General features: G+C 44.4%; 1 protein-coding gene across 1 annotated transcript; it reads right to left on the bottom strand.

Moving 5' to 3' along the window:
- Window positions 1–2,442: 2,442 nt before the first annotated feature.
- LOC125520726 (putative xyloglucan endotransglucosylase/hydrolase protein 23) lies at window positions 2,443–3,836 on the bottom strand. The gene is made up of 3 exons (XM_048685717.2): window positions 3,476–3,836; window positions 3,185–3,378; window positions 2,443–3,069 (listed from the first exon to the last, which is right to left on the bottom strand). Exons 1-3 carry the CDS (start codon window positions 3,725–3,727, stop codon window positions 2,655–2,657), a joined length of 861 nt encoding a protein of 286 aa, XP_048541674.1. The 5' UTR covers window positions 3,728–3,836; the 3' UTR covers window positions 2,443–2,654.
- Between the last annotated feature and the right edge of the window lie 19,229 nt (window positions 3,837–23,065).

Raw genomic sequence — 23,065 nt, 5'->3', positions numbered from 1 at the left:
CAGCTGCACTGCCTCAACGGGGAGCTTGCCAAGATCGGCGAAAAGTAGACTCTCAGTGAGACCGATGTTGCTGTCGTCGCGCCACCACCAACGCTATCAGCAAAGGCAAGGGCAAGGCCGCCCAACCGTCGTCGGTGTTGGTCGCGGCTTCCTTCCACACGACGTAGAAGGGAAGCAGAGCGGCTCCTTCACGAGCGCCAACCAGCGGCCGGACAGGGCTTCCGTGGCGTCGCCGCCTTCCACCACTGAAAGAATTACTCCGACAACGACGACGACGGACAAACGACGATGGTGGTCCCGTTGACCAGGCCGGCCACGCGTACAAGGTCACCGTCCGCTACAAGATAGCGTACATTTTTTTTAGGTTTTAGTTGAACGGATAAAATATCGTCCGTTTTATGTAAATTATTTCTAAACTTTAATAAATTCTGTCGTGTTTGCATGAAATTCTTTCGGCACATTTAAATTTACTTTGAAATATATGCGGACATGATTGAATGGCCAGGTGCCATATCACTGTCCGCAGCTGCGTTAAGATGCGTCCACGGCCAAATACCGTGCCTGTTTTACCGCTCCCATTGAAGATGTCCTTAGTTTTTTTTTTGGTTTTTTTTAAATCTAAGATGTGTTCTCCCTCAAGATGATTTAGTTTCTTTTTTTTCTTTTACAAGAGGCAAAGTAAGGCCCAGTTCTAGAAATTAGTTTCGTGTGAGTGCATGTAGTACCTCTTGCAAGTTGCGTACGCAAGATCTTGGATCGATCGCTTTGTAACAGCAATCATGGTGTTTTCTCTCTTGATGGTTTGCCCAAAACAACATGTGTTGCACGAAGCAGAGGACCAGCGATCTCTGGACCTCTTGGGTCCTGGAGGCTGGCCAACAATTATGCCATGCCATGCAAGTGTGCCAGCGTTGGAAACAATAATAAGGGGCCTCCTTAGACGCATCCATCTTATTCGAGAACATTCTGCTATACGGTATCGGTGGTAAAATGTAGACATGTAGTCGTAACAAGGATGCTCCATCGACAGACGAATTGGTTTTCCTATGGTTCGCGCCATCTTCAGATCGATTTGGTAAGGTTTGAAATACTACAGGATACGACGAAGGCAGGGAGCAAGCAGACAGCGTGATGGAGCATAGTGCATATAATACCCCACCCAAATAAACGCCGGGTACACCCAACCCAATTATACGTCGAGTCTCCCTTGCCCAGAGTGCATGGATCAGACAAGATTGCAGGTCTCCTCTTATTCAGTCTATCATTGCGCCACGTACAACAATTAAGCTCCGTCATGGGTAGATCGGCGCAGAGGCATACAAGCACGCGACACTCCAGTTGAAAAGTAAGAAAAATACAGTGCAGTAGCTCTGGAAAAGGAAGCAGAAGAATGAAATGCATCATGGAAATTGTTTGCCTACGGTACAGAAGAAGATTCAGACAGCCTCATGTCAGCACGAGCTTGTTAGTGACACATAGTTCTGGACGATATTTTTTTCTTCGAAAAGGAGGCTGATACACCCGGCCTTTGCATGGACATGATGCATACAAACATATTAATTAATTATCAACAAGAGTACAAAACAAAGTGATCCATGACCAAACTGGTACAATATATGACCTGAAAGAAACACCTAAGACTAAATCATTTCTTTCACAGCAACGCCTTCAAAAAAAGATAAACGTCCTCACGTCATCGTTGCCACGTCCGGCCGAAGACGGTCTGGACAAGGATTTTCATCCTTATTGATGACCGGCCAATGAAGACCAGCAACACAACAAGTAGGCAACGGCTTCAACACGATAATGACACAAGATCTTCATCGGCGAGCCCGGCCAATAAAGATCAGTGCAAGAGTTTTCACCCAGATGAAGTGGTGTTTCACCCGAGCATCTTGGTCACCGATGGAAAAGATAAGGCGTTCTCGTCACAGAAGCGAACACTAGTGGCCTGTCAAATGCCATCGGCGTAGCGTCCTGTGCAACACGAGCCCAACAGGGCGTTGATCGGTCTCGTGCTGATCCGAACGCCGAATTGAACACGCCTTCCACCTTTTTGCCAGCGTAGCACTGCCTACTGAGGGTATGAGGACATGCAGCTATAGCTGGGATCGAGTCTGGGACCCGAGCACCTGACGGGTTATTACGAGCCCCTATCCTTTCCTCTGTCGCGCTAGTGGTGTTCTAGGCAGTGCCCGTGCCCTGTGACTTCTTTGTCACGTTGCATGCATCTACAGCAGCGTAGTCCTATCACTATCAGTGTCCAAATGTATTTCCATCCACCCGAGTGACTGATTGACGAGGCAAAGGTATATCAGTGAACAACAGCTGCTGGCTTGGCTTGTCAAGCCTCAAGGTAAGTTGAGCACACAGTAAACGCACCGCGAGCGAACAATCAACCCAAGCCGTTGCAAAGAAGTGGAACAGAGAGCAACAAACACATGAAGAACAAGACGTGGCATATATATTACACATGAAGTGAGCGTGAGCGTGACAAAGAACGAACACAAGGATCTACCACCGGCTACATTTCACATTATCCCCCACACCAGTCCTTATTTATCATACAATACAGACGCCCCCATCTTCCCTTTCTCCGGCGATCGACGTATACACGGACGGTCCAATGCTGGCTTGCTGGGTGGACATGGGGATTACATAGAGCACTCGGCGGGGACGCCCTTGGCGACGCGCTTGGGGTCGGTGCAGTAGTTGTAGATCATGTAGTTTCTCTGCACCCACCGCATCCGCTGCTGCCGCGTCAGGTCCAGCTCCTGGTTGTACCACTCGCCCGTCGCGCCGGTGCCGGGGGCGACCTCCGTGCCGACGCTGGCGCCGCAGCGCGGCCGGCCGCCCGCGGTCACCACACACGCGTCGGCCTTGAAGCCGCGGTACGAGGCGGAGAACGGGGCGTGGGACCAGTCCGTCTTGACGCGGCCGCCCTGCGTGGCCCAGTCGTCGGCGTTCCAGAGGCTGGAGTAGAGCCGCATGGGCTGGTTCTTGGGGAAGGCGATCCCCTTTCCCTCCAGGTTCCTGAAGTCCCTGATCGGCATGTCGTCCACCATGAAGCTGCATTATTATTTACACCACCAAATCAATCAGTCCATGTGTAGTCCATGTGTTGCAAAAGCCACATATGGCCAGCGTTCAACGAAGGTTGAGCAATGGAGATCAACAAACATACATGATGTGCTTTGGGTTCCAGAGGATGGAGTAGGTGTGGAAGTCGTTGGTGGGATCGAACCAGAGGCGGAACTGCTGCTCCCGCTGGCCCTGCCCCTGCGTGAACACGTTTGTGTGCAGAGTGTACGGCTCGCCGGTGACGTTGCCAAGGAACTCGAAGTCGATCTCGTCGTGCGTCGGCCCCTGCGACGACAGCTGCACATTCATACACACCAAACCGATCGAGTTAGGCAACCGTGTCATCCGACGTAGACCAAGAAGCAGAGCAATGAATGGAAGTTTGGTCGCGTACGTAGTATGCGGTGACGGTGCCGGCGGAGTTGCCGGGGACGAGCTTGAGCTGCATGTCGATCTTGCCGAAGAGGTACTCGTGCTTGGACTGGAACCCGGAGCCGGAGACCTTGTCCAACCCCAGCGTGAGGAGCTGGCCGTTGTTGAGGATCTTGCCGCGCCCGTCCCCCCAGGTGATATCGAACTCCTTGTCGAAGCTCGCCGCCGCCAGGGCGAAAGAGGCGAGTAGGATCGCCAGCACCGAAACCGCCATGCGAGCCAAAAGTACGCTCACTCAACTAGGGACTAGCTAGCTAGAAGAAGGTTGAGGAGGAGGAGAAAGCTGGATGGAAGCTTTGTGTTTGTGTGAGTGGAACGAGCAGGGCATGAGGGGTTTATATAGGGGTTTGGAGATGAGGGTGGCGTGCCTGAAGCCCGATGGATGGTTCTGCGAACTTTGCCAGCCAGCCCGGTGAGTGTAATGCGTGTGAGTTGGCGCCAGACGAGAGGAGACAGGCTCTGTACGTAGCTTATGATGGACAATGAGAGGGCAGACAGGCTCGCGTACATACAGTAGCACATTAAAACCGATCGAGACGTGCAGCAGATTTCTGGATGCAACGGCTCCTAATCTGTAGCCATGGCCCTGTGTTTTGCAGGCAAGTGTCACTAGACAGAGAGAAAGCATGGAGGATCGAAAGATGATCAGCTTTTTCTTCTTGCTCCGGTATGTCAAGAACTGTGGACGTGTTGGTTCTGTTTCCGGACTGTCCCAAGATGAGATTCTACGGTTATTGAACAAAAATAGATGCGATTCTACGGGATCATCGCACTGGTATGCTACCAGCACTCATTCGTGTTGACACCGGGGGTTTCATTCCTCATGCACTTCCACCACTTTTGCATAAGAAGTCTTTTGTTCTTTTTATTTGACTTGTTGATTATGAGTAGTTGACTGGTCCTCCTCCTGCCGGCGCCGCCGCCGATCCACCCCACCTTTGATGGCCTTTGGGCCATGGAGGTGCGGAGGATCTCCTCAGCACGCCCGCCGGTGGGGATGGACCCCGTTCTCGTTTTTATTAGGTTATAATTGTCTCGGTTGGGGTTGTGTGGCGGTGGTGATGTCCCTCGGTAAAAATAATGTCTCCCATGTCCTATCCCCGTTTCGATGGTGTGAATAGTATCGGAGGAGGATGTGTGGAGGTGCGTCTCCGTCTGGATCTCATGGGATTTGGTCAGTGTTGGTCTTCTGTGGATCTATTTGTATCCAATTCGTCTTCGTTCGTGTGGTTACAGGTTTAATCTTTCTGATGTACAACTCTTTTCATCGGTGATGATTGTTGCTCTGGTGTGCTGGTCGTTTGGGGCCTTAACACAATGACTTCTCGCCTGTCTACTACAACAAGATTTGTTCAGCTCCAGTGAGGGAGGAGCGATGATGGCGACGCGTCTTCTACTTGCTTCAGTGCTGATAATCGTCGCTAGGTGGTCCACAGATCTGGTTATAATTTTTATTACCTATTGTATTTTTTATACTACCATGATTGATGAATAAACTGGAAATTTCCTTTGCAAAAAAAAAACTTGATTTTCACAATTTATTATGTACTCCACGTTATGTTTGTGAGCAGTTTTAACATGGTCCTTTTTACCCTCTCTTTTCACATGAGAGGTAAGAGTATAAAATAGATCTTAGCCGTTGATCTCATCAATGAATGGCTTGATTGACTCTTACCTTCTTACCTCACATGTAAAAAAAAGAGGTAAGAGAGACCATGTTTAAATTTGCCTATGTTTGGTACTAGGTGGAGCAGGATTGTGGACAGAATTATCTACTGCGTCCACCTGAAAGTGTTTGTCTGTACTCGAGCTTATTTATTTTTATTTTTTTAGATGCGTATTTTTATTAATTTTTGTAAACATAATACAAAGGTATCAAAAGTAGAAAATAGCTACACAAAAGAAGGAGGAAACCTAACAAGCCGAAAGAAAAGAATAAAAGAACGATACAACAGCAACAACAAGGAAATTAAATACAGGGGTTAGGCAAAGGCCTGAACCCAGCCCTCCATGTTGTGGTATGCTTTCCTCTTTGCTCTGTGAACCAACCACTTGAGCTCTTCCTTGAATCTCTTTCCGCAACTATAAAGGCTTGGAACAATTCGTTTAAAGATCCAGTCATTGTGTGTATTCCAAATGGCCCAAGAAGCTAGAATGATTATCTCTAGCGCGAAGGGCAATCCCAGCTTAGCCTTGAGTGAATTGATATCTGCCTGTAAGCTTTGATGAAGTGGAGACTAATTGGGGAAGAGATAAAACCAGTATGCTCTTGCAAAAGGACAATGGAAGAATAGATGGTCCCTTCTCTCCAGCGCATCCCTGTTACACAAAAATACAAGTATAGTCTTCTTTTTTTTTCAAAAAGGGGGTTACTCCGGCCTCTGCATCAGAACGATGCATACGGCCATCTTATTAAAACAAATAAATAATGTTGTAACAAGGTCTTAAAGTCTCGAACTGAAACAAAAGCTCACTCAGAGCCAAATATGCTAGAAACACAAACTAGCCAAAACAGGGACGCCACAACCGGCTGGCTAAAGCAAGATAGGTAAACTAATTGCCTATCCTATTACATGACCGCCATCCAAACCGGTTGAAGATATCCCGAGCTACCATCTCCCAGCGGATAGATCCAGTAACCAAATCACTAGTAGAAAATAGGGCTTTGGTCACGGGGCAATATTCACATTAGTCCCGGTTCAGTCACGAACCGGGACTAATGTGAGCATTGGTCCCGGTTCGTGTGGCTAAGGCTTTAGTCCCGGTTCACCTGAGCCCTTTAGTCCCGATTTGAGACACGAACCAAGACTAAAGGGTACGATGCCTTTAGTCCCAATTCGTGTCTCAAACCGGGACTAAAGATTAGACCTTCAGTCCCGGTTTGAGACACGAACCGGGACTAAAGGTCCCATTTTCAAACTCTACCCCTCCCCCTCCCATCGGTGGATCGCCTTTTTTGTTTTGAAAAAAATCAAAAGAAAATGATAAAATTTTCAAAAAATAAAATCCTTCGAGAGGTAGTTATATTACTACATCTACTAGTTAGGAAAATTTAAAAACTTAAATTTGGACATGTTTTGCAAAAAATGTAGGGAAAATGTAAAACGGCTATAACTTTTGCATACGATGTCGGAAAAAACGTATAATATATCAAAATGTTCGGAACGAAAATCCGCATCCGATGGAGACCACCTATGGCCTGTTTGCAAATTTTTAAAATCCTCAAATTCTAAAAGGAAAAAAAGTTATGCTCAAATTTCAGTTTTTTTGAATTTTTGTTAAATCTGGTCAAACTATGGTCAAACTACTTATTCAAGAAGTATTAGTGTTACTAAATAATTATTCAAGAATATTAGTGTTACTAAATAATTATTTTAATTTTTTTGAATTTTGGTCAACTATGGTCAAAGTGTGGTCAAACTATGGTCAAACTACTTATTCAAGAAATATTAGTGTTACTAAATAATTATTGATTTTTAGAACAATAGTTTCAAACTCAAACAGTGAAATGTGTGACTTCATGCTCAAGCTAAATTCCTGAGGGTTAATAGGATTGACATCTTACTATTGTTAGGAAAACAACAAGTGCAGACTTGGAAACGAGGGAGAATAGAACCCGGAAGTTAAGCGTGCTCAGGCTGGAGTAGTGAGAGGATGGGTGACCGTTCGGGAAGTCAGATGATTTGGAATGATGAGGGGTGATTAGAGATTAAAGGTTAAATTGAGTAGTGATGAGGGGTGATTAGAGATTAGAGGTTAAAATAATTCAGAAATTTGAAATTCAAAAAAATATTTCAAAAAATATTTCAAAAAAAATCATAAAATTTCCTTTAGTACCGGTTGGTAGGTGGACCTCCAGGCAGCGGCCACGTGGAGGGACTTTAGTCTCGATTCCAGTTAGAACCGGGACTAAAGGGGGAGGCTTTAGTACCGACCCTTTAGTCCCGGTTCCAGAACCGGGACTAAAGGCCCCTTATGAACCGGGACTAAAGACCCTTTTTCTATTAGTGAATGCTCCCTGGCCTCCATCGGAGTGAGTAGCGACCACGAACGGATCAATGCCGTGACTCTGAAGATAACCTGCATAAAATGAAATCGTGATGTTCTGTTAAAAACCAAATCATTTCTGCAATTCCAGATAGTCCATAATAAAGCGCATACTCCCACACGAATATGTCTCGCTAAGTCAGGCTCAATCCCATTAAGCCATGTCCCAAATAACGTGTTAACAGAATTCGGTGGAGTAATATTGAAAGCAATGTGGACGGTGCGCCAAAGAACTCTGGCCAACGGGCAATCAAGAAACAGGTGCTTAATTGTCTCATCCCGATCATAGAAACTACACCTAGTAGATCCTGTCCAATTACGCTTTGTTAGGTTGTCCTTAGTTAAAATGACTTGTTTATGGACAAACCACATAAACACTTTTATTTTCAAAGGAATTTTGACAGCCCAAACATGCTTGGAGGTAGGGATGAAGCTCGAATTGATTATATCAATATACATTGATTTAACTGTGAATACTCCAGACCTAGTTAGCTTCCAGCATAATTCATCTGGTTGTTGGGACAGCTGAACCTCCATCAGCCTCCTAACTAGACGGAGCCATTCTTCCCAACGATTGCCCGCTAGCGACCGTCTAAACTGAATATTAAGGGGGATAGATTGAAATATCGTTGCAACGAACACCTCGCGACGTTGAACAATACGATATAAAGACGGGTATTGAATGGCCAAGGGTGTCTCTCCGAGCCAAGTATCCTCCTAGAACCGTGTACTAGCGCCGTTGCCAATAATAAACTTTGCCTTATTAAACAAGGATTGTTTGACTTTCATCAGTCCTTTCCAGAAAGGCGAGTCGGTCGGCCTAACTGTCACTTGTGACAAGGTTTTGGTCTGAAGGTATTTGCTACGAAGTATTTGCACCCATGTGGCATCCGTCTCATGGGATAGCTTCCACAGCCACTTACTAAGAAGGCATCTGTTCTTAACTTCGAGATTCTCAATACCAAGCCCCCCTTATTCTTTCGGTCTACAGATGATATCCCATTTAGCTAGCCGGTACTTTCTTTTTAGTTCATCACCCTACCAGGAGAAACGTGATCGATAAAAGTCCAGTCTTTTCCTGACTCCAACTGGGACTTGAAAGAACGATAAGAGAAACATAGGCATACTCGTGAGCACCGAATTAATCAAAATTAGTCGGCCTCCGTATGACATGAGCCCGCCCTTCCAGCAACTCAGTTTCTTTTCAAATCGGTCTTCGATGCACTTCCATTCTCTGTTTGTCAGCTTATGGTGGTGGATTGGTATTCCTAGGTAAGAAAAAGGTAACTCCCCCAAATCACACCCAAACAATTGCCTATAAGCCTCTTGTTCTTCCTTGGCATTACCAAAGCAGAACAATTCACTTTGGGAAAGTTAATCTTAAGCCCGGTCAATTGTTCGAAAAGGCATAACAGTAGCTTCATATTTCTCGCCTTGGCCAAGTCATGCTCCATAAAGATGATTGTATCATCAGCGTACTGAAGAATGGATACCCCTCCATCAACAAGATGAGGTACCAAGCCACCAACTTGACCATTCTCCTTAGCCCTTCCTATCATAAGTGCTAACATATCAACCACAATGTTAAACAGGATAGGGGACATCGGATCTCCTTGTCTTAGGCCTTTATGTGTCTGGAAGTAATGACCAATATCGTCATTCACCTTAATTCCAACACTTCCTTTTTGCGTAAACGATGTAACCTGGCGACGCCATGCTTCATCGAAACCTTTCATACGCAATGCCTGTTGGAGGAATGTCCATTTGACTTTATCGTACGCTTTCTCGAAATCCACCTTAAAAACTACTTCATTTAGTTTTTTAGAATGGATTTCATGGAGCGTTTCATGAAGGACAACCACCCCTTCGAGGATGTTTCTATCCGGCATGAAAGCAGTTTGGGACTGTTGTACCACAGAATGCGTGCGTAATCTGTGTAAGCCTATTAGTCCCGACCTTGGTGAAGATTTTGAAACTAACATTAAGAAGGCAGATCGGCCTGAACTGCTCTATTCTCACAGCATCCGTTTTCTTAGGAAGCAATGTGATAGTTCCAAAATTCAAGTGAAATAAATGAAGCTGTCCAGAGAACAGATCATGGAACATAGGTAACAAATCCCCCTTAATAATGTGCTAGCACTTTTTGTAAAACTCAGCTGGGAAACCATCCGGTCCGGGAGCCTTATTGTTTTTCATCTGTGCAATAGCATCAAACACCTCTTTCTCTGAGAACGGAGCAACCAAAATATCATTGTCGGCAGCCGATAGTTGAGGCACATCCTCAATCCTGGACTCCTCGAGGGACACATAGCTACCCTCGGGAGGTCCAAATAACTGCTTGTAATATTCGGTTATATAAGTTTTTAGGTTGTCCTGTCCTAGAATAGTACCTTCGTCTTGCTCAAGCTGAAAGATTATCTTCTTTCTATGTTTGCCATTAGCAATTAAGTGGAAGAATTGGGTATTTGCGTCCCCCTGGACAACTTTGCGGACCTTAGCCCGTAGTGCCCACTTTAATTCTTCTTCGCGAAGAAGTTCTTTCAGCCTCTTCTCCGCCTCGATTTTAACCTGAAGTTCTGCTGGCTGCAAGATCGTGGATTCAGCCTGTATGTCAAGGGTCTGAATAAGGGAAAGGAGCCTATCCTTTTCAATCTTATACTCCCCACTAAGGTGTTTAGCCCATCCTCTTAAGAAACATCTCAAATGCCTAATCTTATTCTGCCAACGTTCGATCGAAGTCCTACCTCCTGCCCCCTTAGCCCATTCCTCGGCAATCAGGTCCAAGAAAACCTTCGCGTTCAAACCAGGCCATCTCGAAAGAAAAGGTATTTTTATTTCCCACGTGGTTCGGCTCCCCCGAGTCCAGGAACAGAGGAGTGTGATTTGATATTCCACGCGAGAGGGCTTGTACCGTTATGAGAGGGTACTTCTGTTCCCACTCAAGCTCGCGAGAACTCGATCAAGCTTTTGATACGTCGGGGTTGGCATAGCATTAGTCCAGGTAAACTTTCTACCAGAAAGCTCTATCTCTCTCAGATCCATAGTCTTCTATGAAAAAAAAAACTTACGCTGGAGCATACCTCTTGTGTTTAGTCTGTTATTAGCCAGAAGCCAGAAGAAGATCTTATGCTTTAGCTGACAGCAAGTTTGCCAAATCCATTTGATAGCTGGTAAAACTGTATGCTCGCCCATTAACACTTGAACTTATCTGTTGTTTCCATGAAGAGTAAAATCCAAGCAAAACGAAGAAGTTTTTTTCTTAGCAAGTATTGCTTATTTTTTTTACCTATGTGCATATTTATGTGACCGAAAAAATTATCTACAAAATCCAGTGCTCCAAAAATGCTTTCAAAACAATCTTTTTGAGCATCAATTCTTTCCCCATAGCATTACGGATGAAATTTCCTCACAAAATGTTTCACATGGGTGAATCACTCAACAATGGGTGTTGACAAGGAAAGAAAAGAAGTTCCATTTTTTTAACATTATACTGTACTGTTTAGTGGAGTGCATCTACAAGAACAGAATATCCATGTCTATCATCAACAATCACCTCAATAAGGAGAGGATTCGTGACACGCGGGTCTCACGGCATGCAGTCTCTCAGACGTGCTTTTATTTTGAACCCTGATAAGTGACACACGTGTGACACGAAGCAATTCCGTCCTGACTTTTTTGATTGCAACTTTAGTTACTTCTGTTTGGATGTCAAGTTTTAGTTTTTTGTAGTTTTTATGGCTATTTTAGTTGTAAAAATATCATGACGGTGTTACTTCGTGCCACACGTGACGCACTTATCATTTGAGTTTATGTTTGGCTTTCGATTTCCAAACTTTTATATCTTTTGAATGAAAAGTCTAAATTAAGTTTCATTTCATATTTGTGTTTCTCGTGACGAGGACTTGAAATAAGATCCACTTTGAATACGTTTGATGAATTCTGATAATAAATGTTAAGTTTCAACTCTTGAAAAGAACAAAGTCATGATTTTTTCTACGATAGACAAAAAAATATCTTAAAATTTTATCTATGAAAGTTGGTATAAGCGAGTCAGAAAATCACAAGTTTTAAATAACGAATCCTAAGTTTCAACGACGTAAACTGAAAACTTATTGTGCCTTGTGCGAAATCCAACTATATGTAAATTGCAAGGCAATCGAGCGGCCAGACTGGGCCTGGGTGGTGCGTGCCAGCGTCCCTTTGAATTTGCGCCCCAATACACACAAACTACATGTACTCAAAGTAGCTTTAGGCGTTTTGGCTCATAGGAGCACATGCTCCCGGATGAACAGTAACATAAAAAATAAAATTAAATGTTTCCGAAAAATTCTGAAATTTTGTGTAGATGTTTCTCTTAGTATCACAAGCCCTCATGTCAAGTTTCATGCAAAACGGAGCGGCTGTGTTTCGTCGAAAAAAAAAGACAATGATGACATTTTTGGGTAACTTGTGGCGTACAATTAGTTTTTTTTGCACAAGCCAAAATGTTTAACATCTTTGCCTCAAAATTTACAGGTGGCATTTGGATGTGAGTATGTGACTAAGTACACATAAAAATTTTGTCTTGATTTTTTTCATTTCAATTTTTTTGGGCTCGGGAGCATGTGCTCCCGGGAGCCAATTTGACTTTCCGCTTTAGGCTTGCTAATCTAAACGGCCACGCTCTCGAGATAGATGAGATGATGCTCGTACATTTGTACGAACAATCTGCAGTACCCTGTGCCCTGCCTGCAAAGAGAACATTTACACAAAGTCGAGACTCGTCGGATATTGAGAACCCCCGCTCCGTTCCTCAACGCCACATTACAGCCTAGCAAACCTAACGTGTCTGACGTATGAGGCCGAGATATTTCGCGATCTGCGGCCTACGCACGCAGGTAGTAGCTTTTTTTTAGGGTAAAAAACCTGCCGCTTTATATTGACTACTTAAACGAAACTAGGAATCTGGTTCGACACAATCCACATGATACAATCTCGAGGAACAACAAGCCAAATCTTACCCAGTTCGTCACTTAAACCTACTTTAGCTAATTTATCCGCCGCGGTAGCTGGTGGCACACTACACCCGTACCCCATGCAGAAGGGCGGGGATGGAACTTGTAAATCATTCGATAGGTCGTAGGCGCGCCAGCTAGCATAGCTTGATCGGCACAGCTAGGGAGATCTAGACACTGGTTGTAATGGGGAGTATCATATACTAGTATCATGCATATGATATTAGTCTATGATACTACATCTCTAATGCATAGTATCATATGTTGGTATCATAAATGACTATATTTATTGCCATGCATGACACAAAGTAGCACATCATTTAATATGATACGGTATCATGATATGATACTCAAATCTCTCTTTCTTTATTTAATTCTATGTTACTTCATCAAAATTGCTTAGTTGGCATGTATGATATTACCTATAATACTTTCATTACGGGCAGCCGAAAGGAAGTCGGTGTAGCGAATTCAAGTGGAACTAAAAGGTGATGCGTACGACTGCTCTTTAGATCGCCATTAAACATGCCCGGCGTTGGGGACATAGACCCCTGCCGGCGCATGGGATGCGCTTCGCCGCACGCCTGCAATGGTACGCGTTCGGCTCTGCCGGGGCCATGTAATGCATTATGGTGCATTATGCATGTACGTGGGTGGGTGCGTGCCTGCGTGCACCGGCGACGTTCATTCATTCGTGGGCCGTGTTAATCATCAGCAGCCGTAATCGCTGTTAATCATCACCGGCCGTATGATGTACTGGCTGCCAAATTATATGGACACAACAACCTTGGTCCTTTGAGGTGAACGCCAGTAAAAGTAATGTGGCAGATCTGCACAAGGAAAGAAGCGGCAACGTACACAATGAAATATTCCCTCTGTTCGGAAATACTTGTCTTAGAAATGATTGTATCTAGAACTAAAACAAATCTAGATACAATTATTTCTAGGACAAGTATTTCTAAACGGAGGGAGTAGTATATAATCTAAGGAAGGTGGACATTTTATGATTAGATAATCATGGCTTTGTGAGGAGGAAAAAAGCGCAGAATACGTCTGACGAGGAGGAAAGAAGCGCAGAGTGGGAATCGATATTTGTAGCTATACAACATGTCGCCAAGTTCAACACTCATTTTTTCTTAAAAAATAATGAATTTTAGTAATGCATCTGCATTTTTTTTATTCTATGGCAACGCATAGGCATTCGACTAGTAAATATAATTTGAAAATATATTTCACGACGAATCTAAAGATATTGATTTTGTATTATGAATGCTAATATCTAAAAAACACTCGGTCAAACTTTAGAGTTTGACTTTAGAGAAGTCTAATATGCAGAGTAAAAAAGAAATGAAGGAAGTTATGTTTAGTACTACTACTAGGTGAGGTGGGATTGTGATTGTGTTTTTTTTTCTTTTTTGGAGAACTGGGCAGGATTGTGTATAGAATTACCGTTCAGTCCAGCAAGGCCTGCAGGCCACACAAGCAAACTGATCACCGACTGTGTTCATCTGAAAAAGCGATACTCCAAAAAAAATTACGAATGAAATTTCATTGCAAAATGTGGCACACGGGTGAATCACTCAACAATGGTTCTTGACAAAAATGTAAGAACTTTTATATGATTTTTTTAAGATTTTACTGTTCAGTGGAGTGCATGCATGTAGACCCGAGAACAGAAAATCCATGTCTATCATCATCAACAATCACCCCAATGCACACAAACCACATGTACTCAAAGTAGCTTTAGCCTTCCTAATCTAAACAGCCACGCTCTGGGGCTAGATGAGATGATGCTCGTACATTTGTACACCCGTCATCTATTCATTTCCACTCCATCTACTCCGTCCAAACTCAAGACGTGGAACAAACTGCATTGCCCGGCCAGTCCCACCCCACGGACCCCATGCAAAAGGGTGGGGTTGGAACTTGGAAACCATTTGATCGGTCGTACGCGCGCCAGCTAGCTCGAGCACAGCCAGGGAGATCTAGAGAGATGGAAGCCAGAGGCCAATTGCGAGTTGGAGCACGGAATGGATGGATGGATCGAGCCGGTGTATCGCATTCAAGTGGAGCTAAAAGGTGACGCGTACGGTTGCTCTTTAGATCGCCATTAAACATGCCCGGCGTTGGGGATATAATAGACCCCTGCCGGCGCATGGGATGCGCTCCGCCGCGCACCTTCAATTGTACGCGTCCGGCTCCAGCCGGGGCCATGCAATGCATTATGCATGTACGTGCGTGCTCCGGCTAGGTTCATTCATTCGTGGGCCGTGTTAATCATCAGCAGCCGTAATCGCTGTTAATCATCAGCGGCCGTATGACTGTACCGGCTCCCAAATTATATGGACAAAACGACCTTCGTCTCGTCCTCTGAGGTGAACGCCGGTAAAAAGTAATCTCACAGATCTGCACAAGAATAGATCGAACCGGCTGGCCATTCAGCGGTGGAAACCGTGATAACCCAAACAAGTCGACCGTGTTGGTGTCACATTGTAGCAGTTTCCACAAGAGACCGGCAAACCGACATGCATTGCCTTGCGCCGGCTATGCGCACGTAGGTGGCACCGGAGTAATGTTCCTGACTTCCTGTAAAGATCCCCGCGGGCGAGTTTGCCTTCTAGGCGGCGCTGACCGGTCGATGATCGATCTTGTGACGGTGGGCGGGGCCACCAACCCGCCACGAACATCTACATCCGGATTTGGCAAATCTGACCTCTCAAACGCCCACGGTTGTGTCGGGACGTGTCCGTAGATATTGATCGGTCATGCCTCAAATAATGCATTTTATATCTGGATACCTCAAATCCATATTATTACATGCAATGTAAAGGGATTTTTAAGTGGAGCTCGTTCAGCTCCGCTGTGTCCAGTGGCGGAGCTTGGGCAAGAATCATGGGGGGGCCACTGGCTGGGGGGGGGGGGGCAAACAAATTCACTATAGGTTGATTTTTGATGCAAAAATAGGCCTAAAACTAAGATATATACATGTATTTTCCTGTGAGCTGGGAGGGCCACCGCCCAGGTTGGCCCCCATGAAGCTCCGCCACTGGCTGTGTCCATGTCCGGGTGGCCGGCTGTGCTCCCTAGAGTGTTGGTTCGGTTGCCGGCAAGGTAGAGTAGGGCATGAGACATGAGCCGTCTCACGGGACTTAAGGCACCGCCGTCTCCTATGCCCTACTTTTTCTCGTCGGAGCCTGAAACCCGAGCGATGCCGATGGACGTCAGATCAGTGAGGGATCCGTCTTGGAACGAGCCGGCGACATCCACCATGAGGCGGTTGCGACGTCCGGATTACTGCACCATATGGGACGCCAGAAAGTGCGAGGTGCCGGTTAGCCCGGGCGTTTGATACCCGTTTGAGGCGCCCGTCTGGGTAATTTTGTGATCGGGCCGTCCGTCCAAACGTTTGAGATGGGTTTGAGGCCCCTGACCGTAGACGGGTTTGAGCGGGTGCTTGTGAATTGGTAGGCGGCAAACTTTCTTCACCGATGAAAGTTCTTGTGAACTCTTGTTCAAAAGATGGCTCCTTTTTGCTTAGCACCTTTTATTGGATCTTGGCCGATTTCCTTCCAACTCTCGCAAATCAACGTGTCCTCAACTTGGCTACATGATCCTGTGCGGATGCGTTTCCGCCTCTTTTGTGCTTCGGCCTTCTGGATGAGCTCATCGATAAACAACAATGGCCCCGCGGAAATGTCGACCTCTTCTTCTTCATCTTCACAATAGAAGTCATCATCTGCATGCAACGAGTTGCCATGGTCGTCCTGAAGGAAATATGCCCTAGAGACAATAATAAAGTTGTTATTTTATATTTCCTAATTCATGCTAGAATTGTATTGATCGGAAACCTAAATACATGTGTGAATACATAAACAAATCCCGTGTCCCTTGTAAGCCTCTACTAGACTAGCTCGTTGATCAAAGATGGTTAAGGTTTCCTAACTATAGACATGTGTTATCATTTGATAACAGGATCACATCATTAGGAGAATGATGTGATGGACAAGACCCATCCGTTAGCTTAGCATATTGATCATTCAGTTTATTGCTATTGCTTTCTTAATGTCAAATACATATTCCTTCGACTATGAGATTATGCAACTCCTGATACCGAAGGAATACCTTGTGTGTTGTCAAACGTCACAACGTAACTGGGTAATCATAAAGATGCTCTATAGGTATCTCCGAAGGTGTTTGTTGGGTTGGCATAGATCGAGATTAGGATTTGCCACTTCAAGTATCGGAGAGGTATCTCCGGCCCTCTCGGTAATACACATCATAAGTTTGCAAGCAAACGACTAAGGAGTTAGTCATGAGGTGATGTATTACGTAACGAGTAAAGAGACTTGACGGTAACGAGATTGAACTAGGTATGAAGATACCGACGGTCGAATCTCGGGCAAGTAACATACCGATGGACAAAGGGAATTACATATGTTGTCGTAACGGTTCAACCGATAAAGATCTTCGTAGAATATGTAGGAGACAATATGGGCATCCAGGTTCCACTATTGGTTATTGACTGGAGAGGTGTCTTGGTCATGTCTACATAGTTCTCGAACCCATAGGGTCCGCACGCTTAACGTTCGATGACGATATAGTATTATATGAGTTGTGTGATTTTGTGACTGAATGTTGTTCGGAGTCCCGGATGAGATCACGGTCATGACGATGAGTCTCCAAATGGTCGAGAGGTAAAGATTGATATATAGGACGATGGTATTCAGACACTGGAAGTGTTTCGGGGTTACGAGGTACTTATCGGGTCAACAGAAGGGGTTCCGGGCACCCCCGGCAAAAGTTATGGGCCTCGTGGGCCAAGAGGGGAAACACACCATCCACAAGAGGCTGGTGCGCCCCCCATATGGGCCGGACTAAGGAGGGGAAGGAAAGGGGAGAAGGGAAATAAAAGTGTGGATTAGGATTCCCACTTCCTTCCCTCTCCCCCCTCTTTCATTCTCCCTCGATTAAATATGGCAAGGGGGCGCCACTTGGGAGGACCCCAAGTAGGATTCAGCCTACTTGGGGCGTCTCCTGGTAGCCTCCCCTCTCCCTCGCACCTATATAAATGTGGGGGGTGGGGGTGCCCTAGCACACACCAGATCAATTGTTAGCCGTGTGCGGCGCCCCCCTCCACCATTTACACCCCCGGTCATATTTTCGTAGTGCTTAGGCGAAGCCCTGCAGAGATCACTTTACCATCACCGTCACCACACCCTCGTGCTGGCAGAACTCATCTACTACCTCGATGTCTTGCTAGATCAAGAAGGCGAGGGACGTCACCGATCTGAACGTGGAGGTGTCGTACGTTTGGTACTAGATCGGTTGGATCGCGTAGAAAGTTCGACTACATCAACCACGTTGTGAAATGCTTCCGCTTACGGTCTATGAGGGTACGTGGACATACTCTTTCCCTCGTTGCTGTGCATCTCCATGGATAGATCATTGCGTGTGCGTAGAATTTTTTTTGTTTTCCATGCATCGATTCCCATCAGTCATATCAGAGCCAGGTCTATGCGTAGATGATATGCACAAGTAGAACACAAAGAGTTGTGGGCGGTGATAGTCATACTGCTTACCACCAACGTCTTATTTTGATTCAGCAGTATTGTGGGATGAAGCGGCCCGGACCAACCTTACATGTCCACGCAAATGAGACCGGTTCCATCGACTGACATGCAACTAATTTTGGATAAAGGTGGATGGCGGGTGTCTGTTTCTCCTAGTTTAGTTGAATCAAATTTGACTACGGCCGGTCCTTGAAGAATGTTAAAACAACAAACTTGATGAATCACCGTTGTTGTTTTTTGCGTAGGTAAGAACGGTTCTTGCTAGGATCCCGTAGGAGCCACGTTAAACTTGCAACAACAAAGTAGAGGATGTCTAACTTGTTTTTACAGGGCATGCTGTGATGTGATATGGACAAGATATGATGTGATATATGTTGATGTATGAGATGATCATGTTTTGTAATATCGACAACCAGCAGGAGCCTTAGGGTTGTCTCTTTATTGTATGAAGTGCAAGTGACATGTGATTGCTTTACTTTATCACTATGCGTTAGCGATAGTTGTAGACGCAATAGTTGGCGTGACGTCCTCGACGCAACGATGCTACGATGGAGATCAAGGCGTCATGCCGGTGACGATGGTGATCATGACAATGCTTTGAGATGGAGATCAAAAGCACAAGATGATGGCCATATCATGTCACATATTTTGATTGCATGTGATGTTTATCTTTTATGCATCTTATTTTGCTTAGAACGGCGGTAGCATTATAAGATGATCCCTTCACTTAATTTCAAGATAAAAGTGTTCTTCCTGAGTATGCACCCGTGCTATAGTTCATCGTTTCGAGACACCACGTGATGATCGGGTGTGATAGACTCTACGTTCACATACAACAGGTGTAGCACAGTTTTACACATGCAGAATACTTGGGTTAAACTTGACGAGCCTAGCATGTATAGACATGGTCTCGAAACACTATAGACCGAAATGTCGAACATGAGTCATATAGTAGATATGATCAACATAGAGATGTTCACCATTGATGACTACCCCATCTCACGTGATGATCGGACATGGGTTAGTTGATTTGGATCATGTATCACTTAAATAACTTGAGGGATGTTAAATTAAGTGGAAGTTCATTAGTAGTTTGATTAATTGAACATAAATTGATCATGAACTTAGTCTTAATAAGTTTTTGCATATATGTGTTGTAGATCAATAGCTCGCAATATAGCTTCCCTATTTTTGATATGTTTAATAGAGAAAAATAAGTTCAAAGATGATAGTAGCAATGTTGTGGACTGAGTCCGTGCACTACAAGAAATATGTCAACTTGTAACCCTCACTATTGGTCTCTGAAAGGTCATAGTTTTGCATTTGTGACCTTTTTGTGACCAAAATCAGAAGGTCAAAAGCTGGCGGTCGTAAACTGAAATTATTGACCTTCTGTAAAAGGTCGTTGGTTCCACGACCAAATTTTTGGTCACTAGCAACCTCCCCAGGCCACGTAGGCATCCAGCGTGGCAAGCTGATGTGGCACAAGATTCAGTCCGGTCCAATTCGGTTTTCTACATGGGCCTAGCCCAACAATTCGGCCTTTTTAATGTATTTTTTCTATCAATTTTTGATCGACTTCATGGGCCAATCCCAACATTGCAGCCTTTTTATTTTCTAGGCCTTCGGCCTTTTTGCTTCCATTTCTTATTTGGGCCTTTTTACAATCCATTTTGGACCAGGTGTGTTTTCTTTTGCTCATCCAATTAGGTCCCACTTGTCAGTTTTCTTTTGTTTCTTTCAACTAGTGAAATGGGACCAGGTGTGTTGTTTAGGTGCCACATGTCAGTTCTCTATTTGTGCAACAACCAATAACTTGATTCAAACAGAGCCAATAACACATAAATTTTCAAACAACAACCAAATCATGGCAGGTAGTTTACAATCATGGCAGTACAATCAGGTATTGAAATATAGAATACAGCTAAATATTAACATGTCCAGCTCCAGAGAGCTAAAACACATTGTTGGGTGCGAGTTTTCTTTAGGATTCTACTCCTGTAGTTCCTTGTACATCAACTTTTGACGAATTAAGGCCAAAATCTGCGAGTTATAAATCAGAAAAGTTAGGAATATAATCAAGTGAAGCCATGCATATAACATTCTCCTAACAATGAAAAATAGTTGCAGAATTTGAGATCTAATAAGAAACCATGCATATAGCATTCTCGTAACAGCAAGACTGAGATATATTTGGGAAGGGAAAATGACAAGTATCAACCCAGTGCAAGATAACACAGCAACTATGTCAAAGTTATTCAGATTTCCTGATGTGTGTGTCACATTATACATGCATCAAGCATCAGGTGACCAAGCAAACTATTCTGGAATAGATACAAAACAAGCATGTATTGACCATCCTACTGGTAGCAAGTACATAAAGGTAATCACTTAACAAGCAGCGCAAACATTAACGAGTCACATAACTAAGTACAATCCAATATCCCAGCTGAGAGCGAACATGTATTTGACATTTCAGGATTTCAATACATGCACGACAGAGAGTGGCGCTCTGTTCTTACCATGGCACAAGCGAGAGATGTCCCCGACGATGCCCTGCTTCTCCAGTTCGCACTAAGGCTCAACCAGCTCCGCGGTGTGGATGATGCCCCCTCCTTCCTCCATCCAGAAGGCAGGCCACGGACTAGGAAGCCCTGCATATTACAATTTGCACAAGTTGGGAGAAATACAAGGAACTGGTATCAAGCAGAGCACAAGTTGAGAGAAAGTTACGGTCCAGGAGCCGACCTTCCAAGGGAGTAGCATGATGCGTCGTCACGGTGCCTTCATCTGGAGTTGCAGGCTGGAGCTGTGAGCTACTGCTTTGCTTCCCCACATAGCACGCCTAGGTTCTCCTAACATACCAACCCGAAAGACAAAAACATGATTAGGGAGCTGGTACATCAGAAAAGAAATCGATGCACGAATGACATACACAACTAAAAAAATAAAATCAGTATTTCACATATTATTAGAATTGCATATTAGATGTCTGCAAGATAAGTGTTGCTTCATATAAGATGTTTAGTGATTTAACAATCAGTATGCTGCAGGAAATTTTGTTTGCCATGTCACCCAATGTATACTATCAAAAATAGAAATTATTCACTGTTAATGCATTTGAGCTATAAGATAACCGACTAATGTTCTGTCCCATTGAGATGATTTTAGCCCTTCACATGATGGTTCATTGTTATCCATGTTAGCACATCAGGCTTGGAGCTTACGTATATAACAAGAAAAGTAGATTAAGCAATGCATCCAGATAACACAAGGAGGCAAGCACTAGTAAATCTTGACTCTCGTGCCACTACATGTACATAACAAGTATTTGACACATTCCTGGAAGCATGAAAATACAGGCCATATTATTTGTCTAATGAAATACATGACATATTCTCCTCGCGTATTCTCCAATTAAACACTTGACGGTGGCCAGAGCGAAACAAACAAAGGGAGAGACAAGTCTTCACCTTGCAACAAGGGGACTCATACCTAGCCAAATCGGAACAAATTGAACCCGCATCAGCAACTTCTATATAAAACATTTGCTCAAAACGATGCTCAAGAGGAACACACACTTTCTCAACATCGCATTCCAATCATATAGACCAAATTGCAAAAATAAGATCAGTGGATAAAATCATAGTCTAGATCACGCCGCAAAAACATCAAAATCATAGAACATATAGGTTCCATCATGATTTTAAGAAACATTGCGCTAGAGAAGTAGGCTTGCAATGCAAACTTTCTGCAAATGGTTGCAAAACAAACCACCAACAATCAGAAGAATGAGCATGTTAGTTAGACTGTATGTGCCTACACACAAAATTCAAAACTATAACTAAGGCGAGAGGGGAAAGATATGGGGGCAGTAAGTGTCGACGAAGGACTCGGCCATCTCCCTCCGCTCCTCCTTAGTCTTCCTCACCCGTGGCTTATTCTCCTGCGCGTGCACGCAACACTGCCCCATTCCTTCAGACAACCAGACAAGATGTGCACAATTGCCGTATTGCTATTCAACGTACGAAAGATGCCTGCCAGGAAGACGAAATCAAATGAATAAGAACCCCACATAAACAAAGAGGCTGAACAATGATTCTACAAAGTATTACCTCCGGTCATAAATAAGTGAACTAAAACCAAATCACTTATTTATTAATAGAGGGAGTGATATTAAGCTTCTGCAGTCAAAGGAGACCCGTAAACTCATTGCACACAGTTGCAAAAGCACATTATGCAATAGCAATACAGCGTCAGTGTGGGTGTGTGTGCTGCGGTTACCTACAGATCCTACTAAGTGAAGTCGGCAGTCAGGTTGTTGGTTTGGTACTTGTCGAACTAACAATCTATGGATTTTGCAGTATAAATGAGATGTTATTGTTGCTGAAGTGCATGAAACAAGCAGAAAGCCCGACGAGGTAATACATCAGCTTCAATGGTTCATACTAGCTGCTTCAGAACAAGTGATGCCTCTTTACTTGTTTCTGCGTAGTTAGATGACTTGCAATAGCTTTGCCAGATTGTTGTTTCTACCTAGAGATCCGTACACAGGTTTGGATCCCATATAGTAAAACATGCATGTACTAACTTGACATCTAATAGAAAACCTGCATTTTTTAATTTCTTCTGATAGTTTTCGTTTCAAAAGCGTTGCTTCAAGTATGTTTTGTTGTACAGATGTACGCCATGCTAGAGCGGATAAACCCAAGGACAAGGAAGCTCGAACTGTTTGCTAGAATGCATAACACGCATACAGTCAGACCAAGAAGGAAAACAAGCATATGAGATGGGAGGGGGTGGTTACCATCCTAGCGCACTCGCCCTTCTCCTAGATGGCGTCATCCTTGAGCACCCTCTCCATCTGCCCAACCACAGAGACGGCGAGAACATATCAGGAAGATGTCACACTGATCCAGCCACGGAGAAGAGAACTGACTG

The sequence above is a fragment of the Triticum urartu genome, chromosome 7A (genome assembly GCF_056163025.1).
Source record: "Triticum urartu cultivar PI428250 chromosome 7A, HENAU_Tu73, whole genome shotgun sequence".
NCBI lineage: Eukaryota > Viridiplantae > Streptophyta > Magnoliopsida > Poales > Poaceae > Triticum > Triticum urartu.
This window is presented reverse-complemented; position numbering and strand designations above follow the sequence as displayed.

Excerpts from the sequence above, each read along its gene's own strand:
- LOC125520726 (XM_048685717.2), bottom strand. The coding sequence starts at position 3,727 with ATGGCGGTTTCGGTGCTGGCGATCCTACTCGCCTCTTTCGCCCTGGCG. Across the intron at positions 3,379-3,475 it reads GCACCGTCACCGCATACTAC|CTGTCGTCGCAGGGGCCGAC; the intron begins GTACGCGACCAA and ends ATGAATGTGCAG. Across the intron at positions 3,070-3,184 it reads TGGAACCCAAAGCACATCAT|CTTCATGGTGGACGACATGC; the intron begins GTATGTTTGTTG and ends ATAATAATGCAG.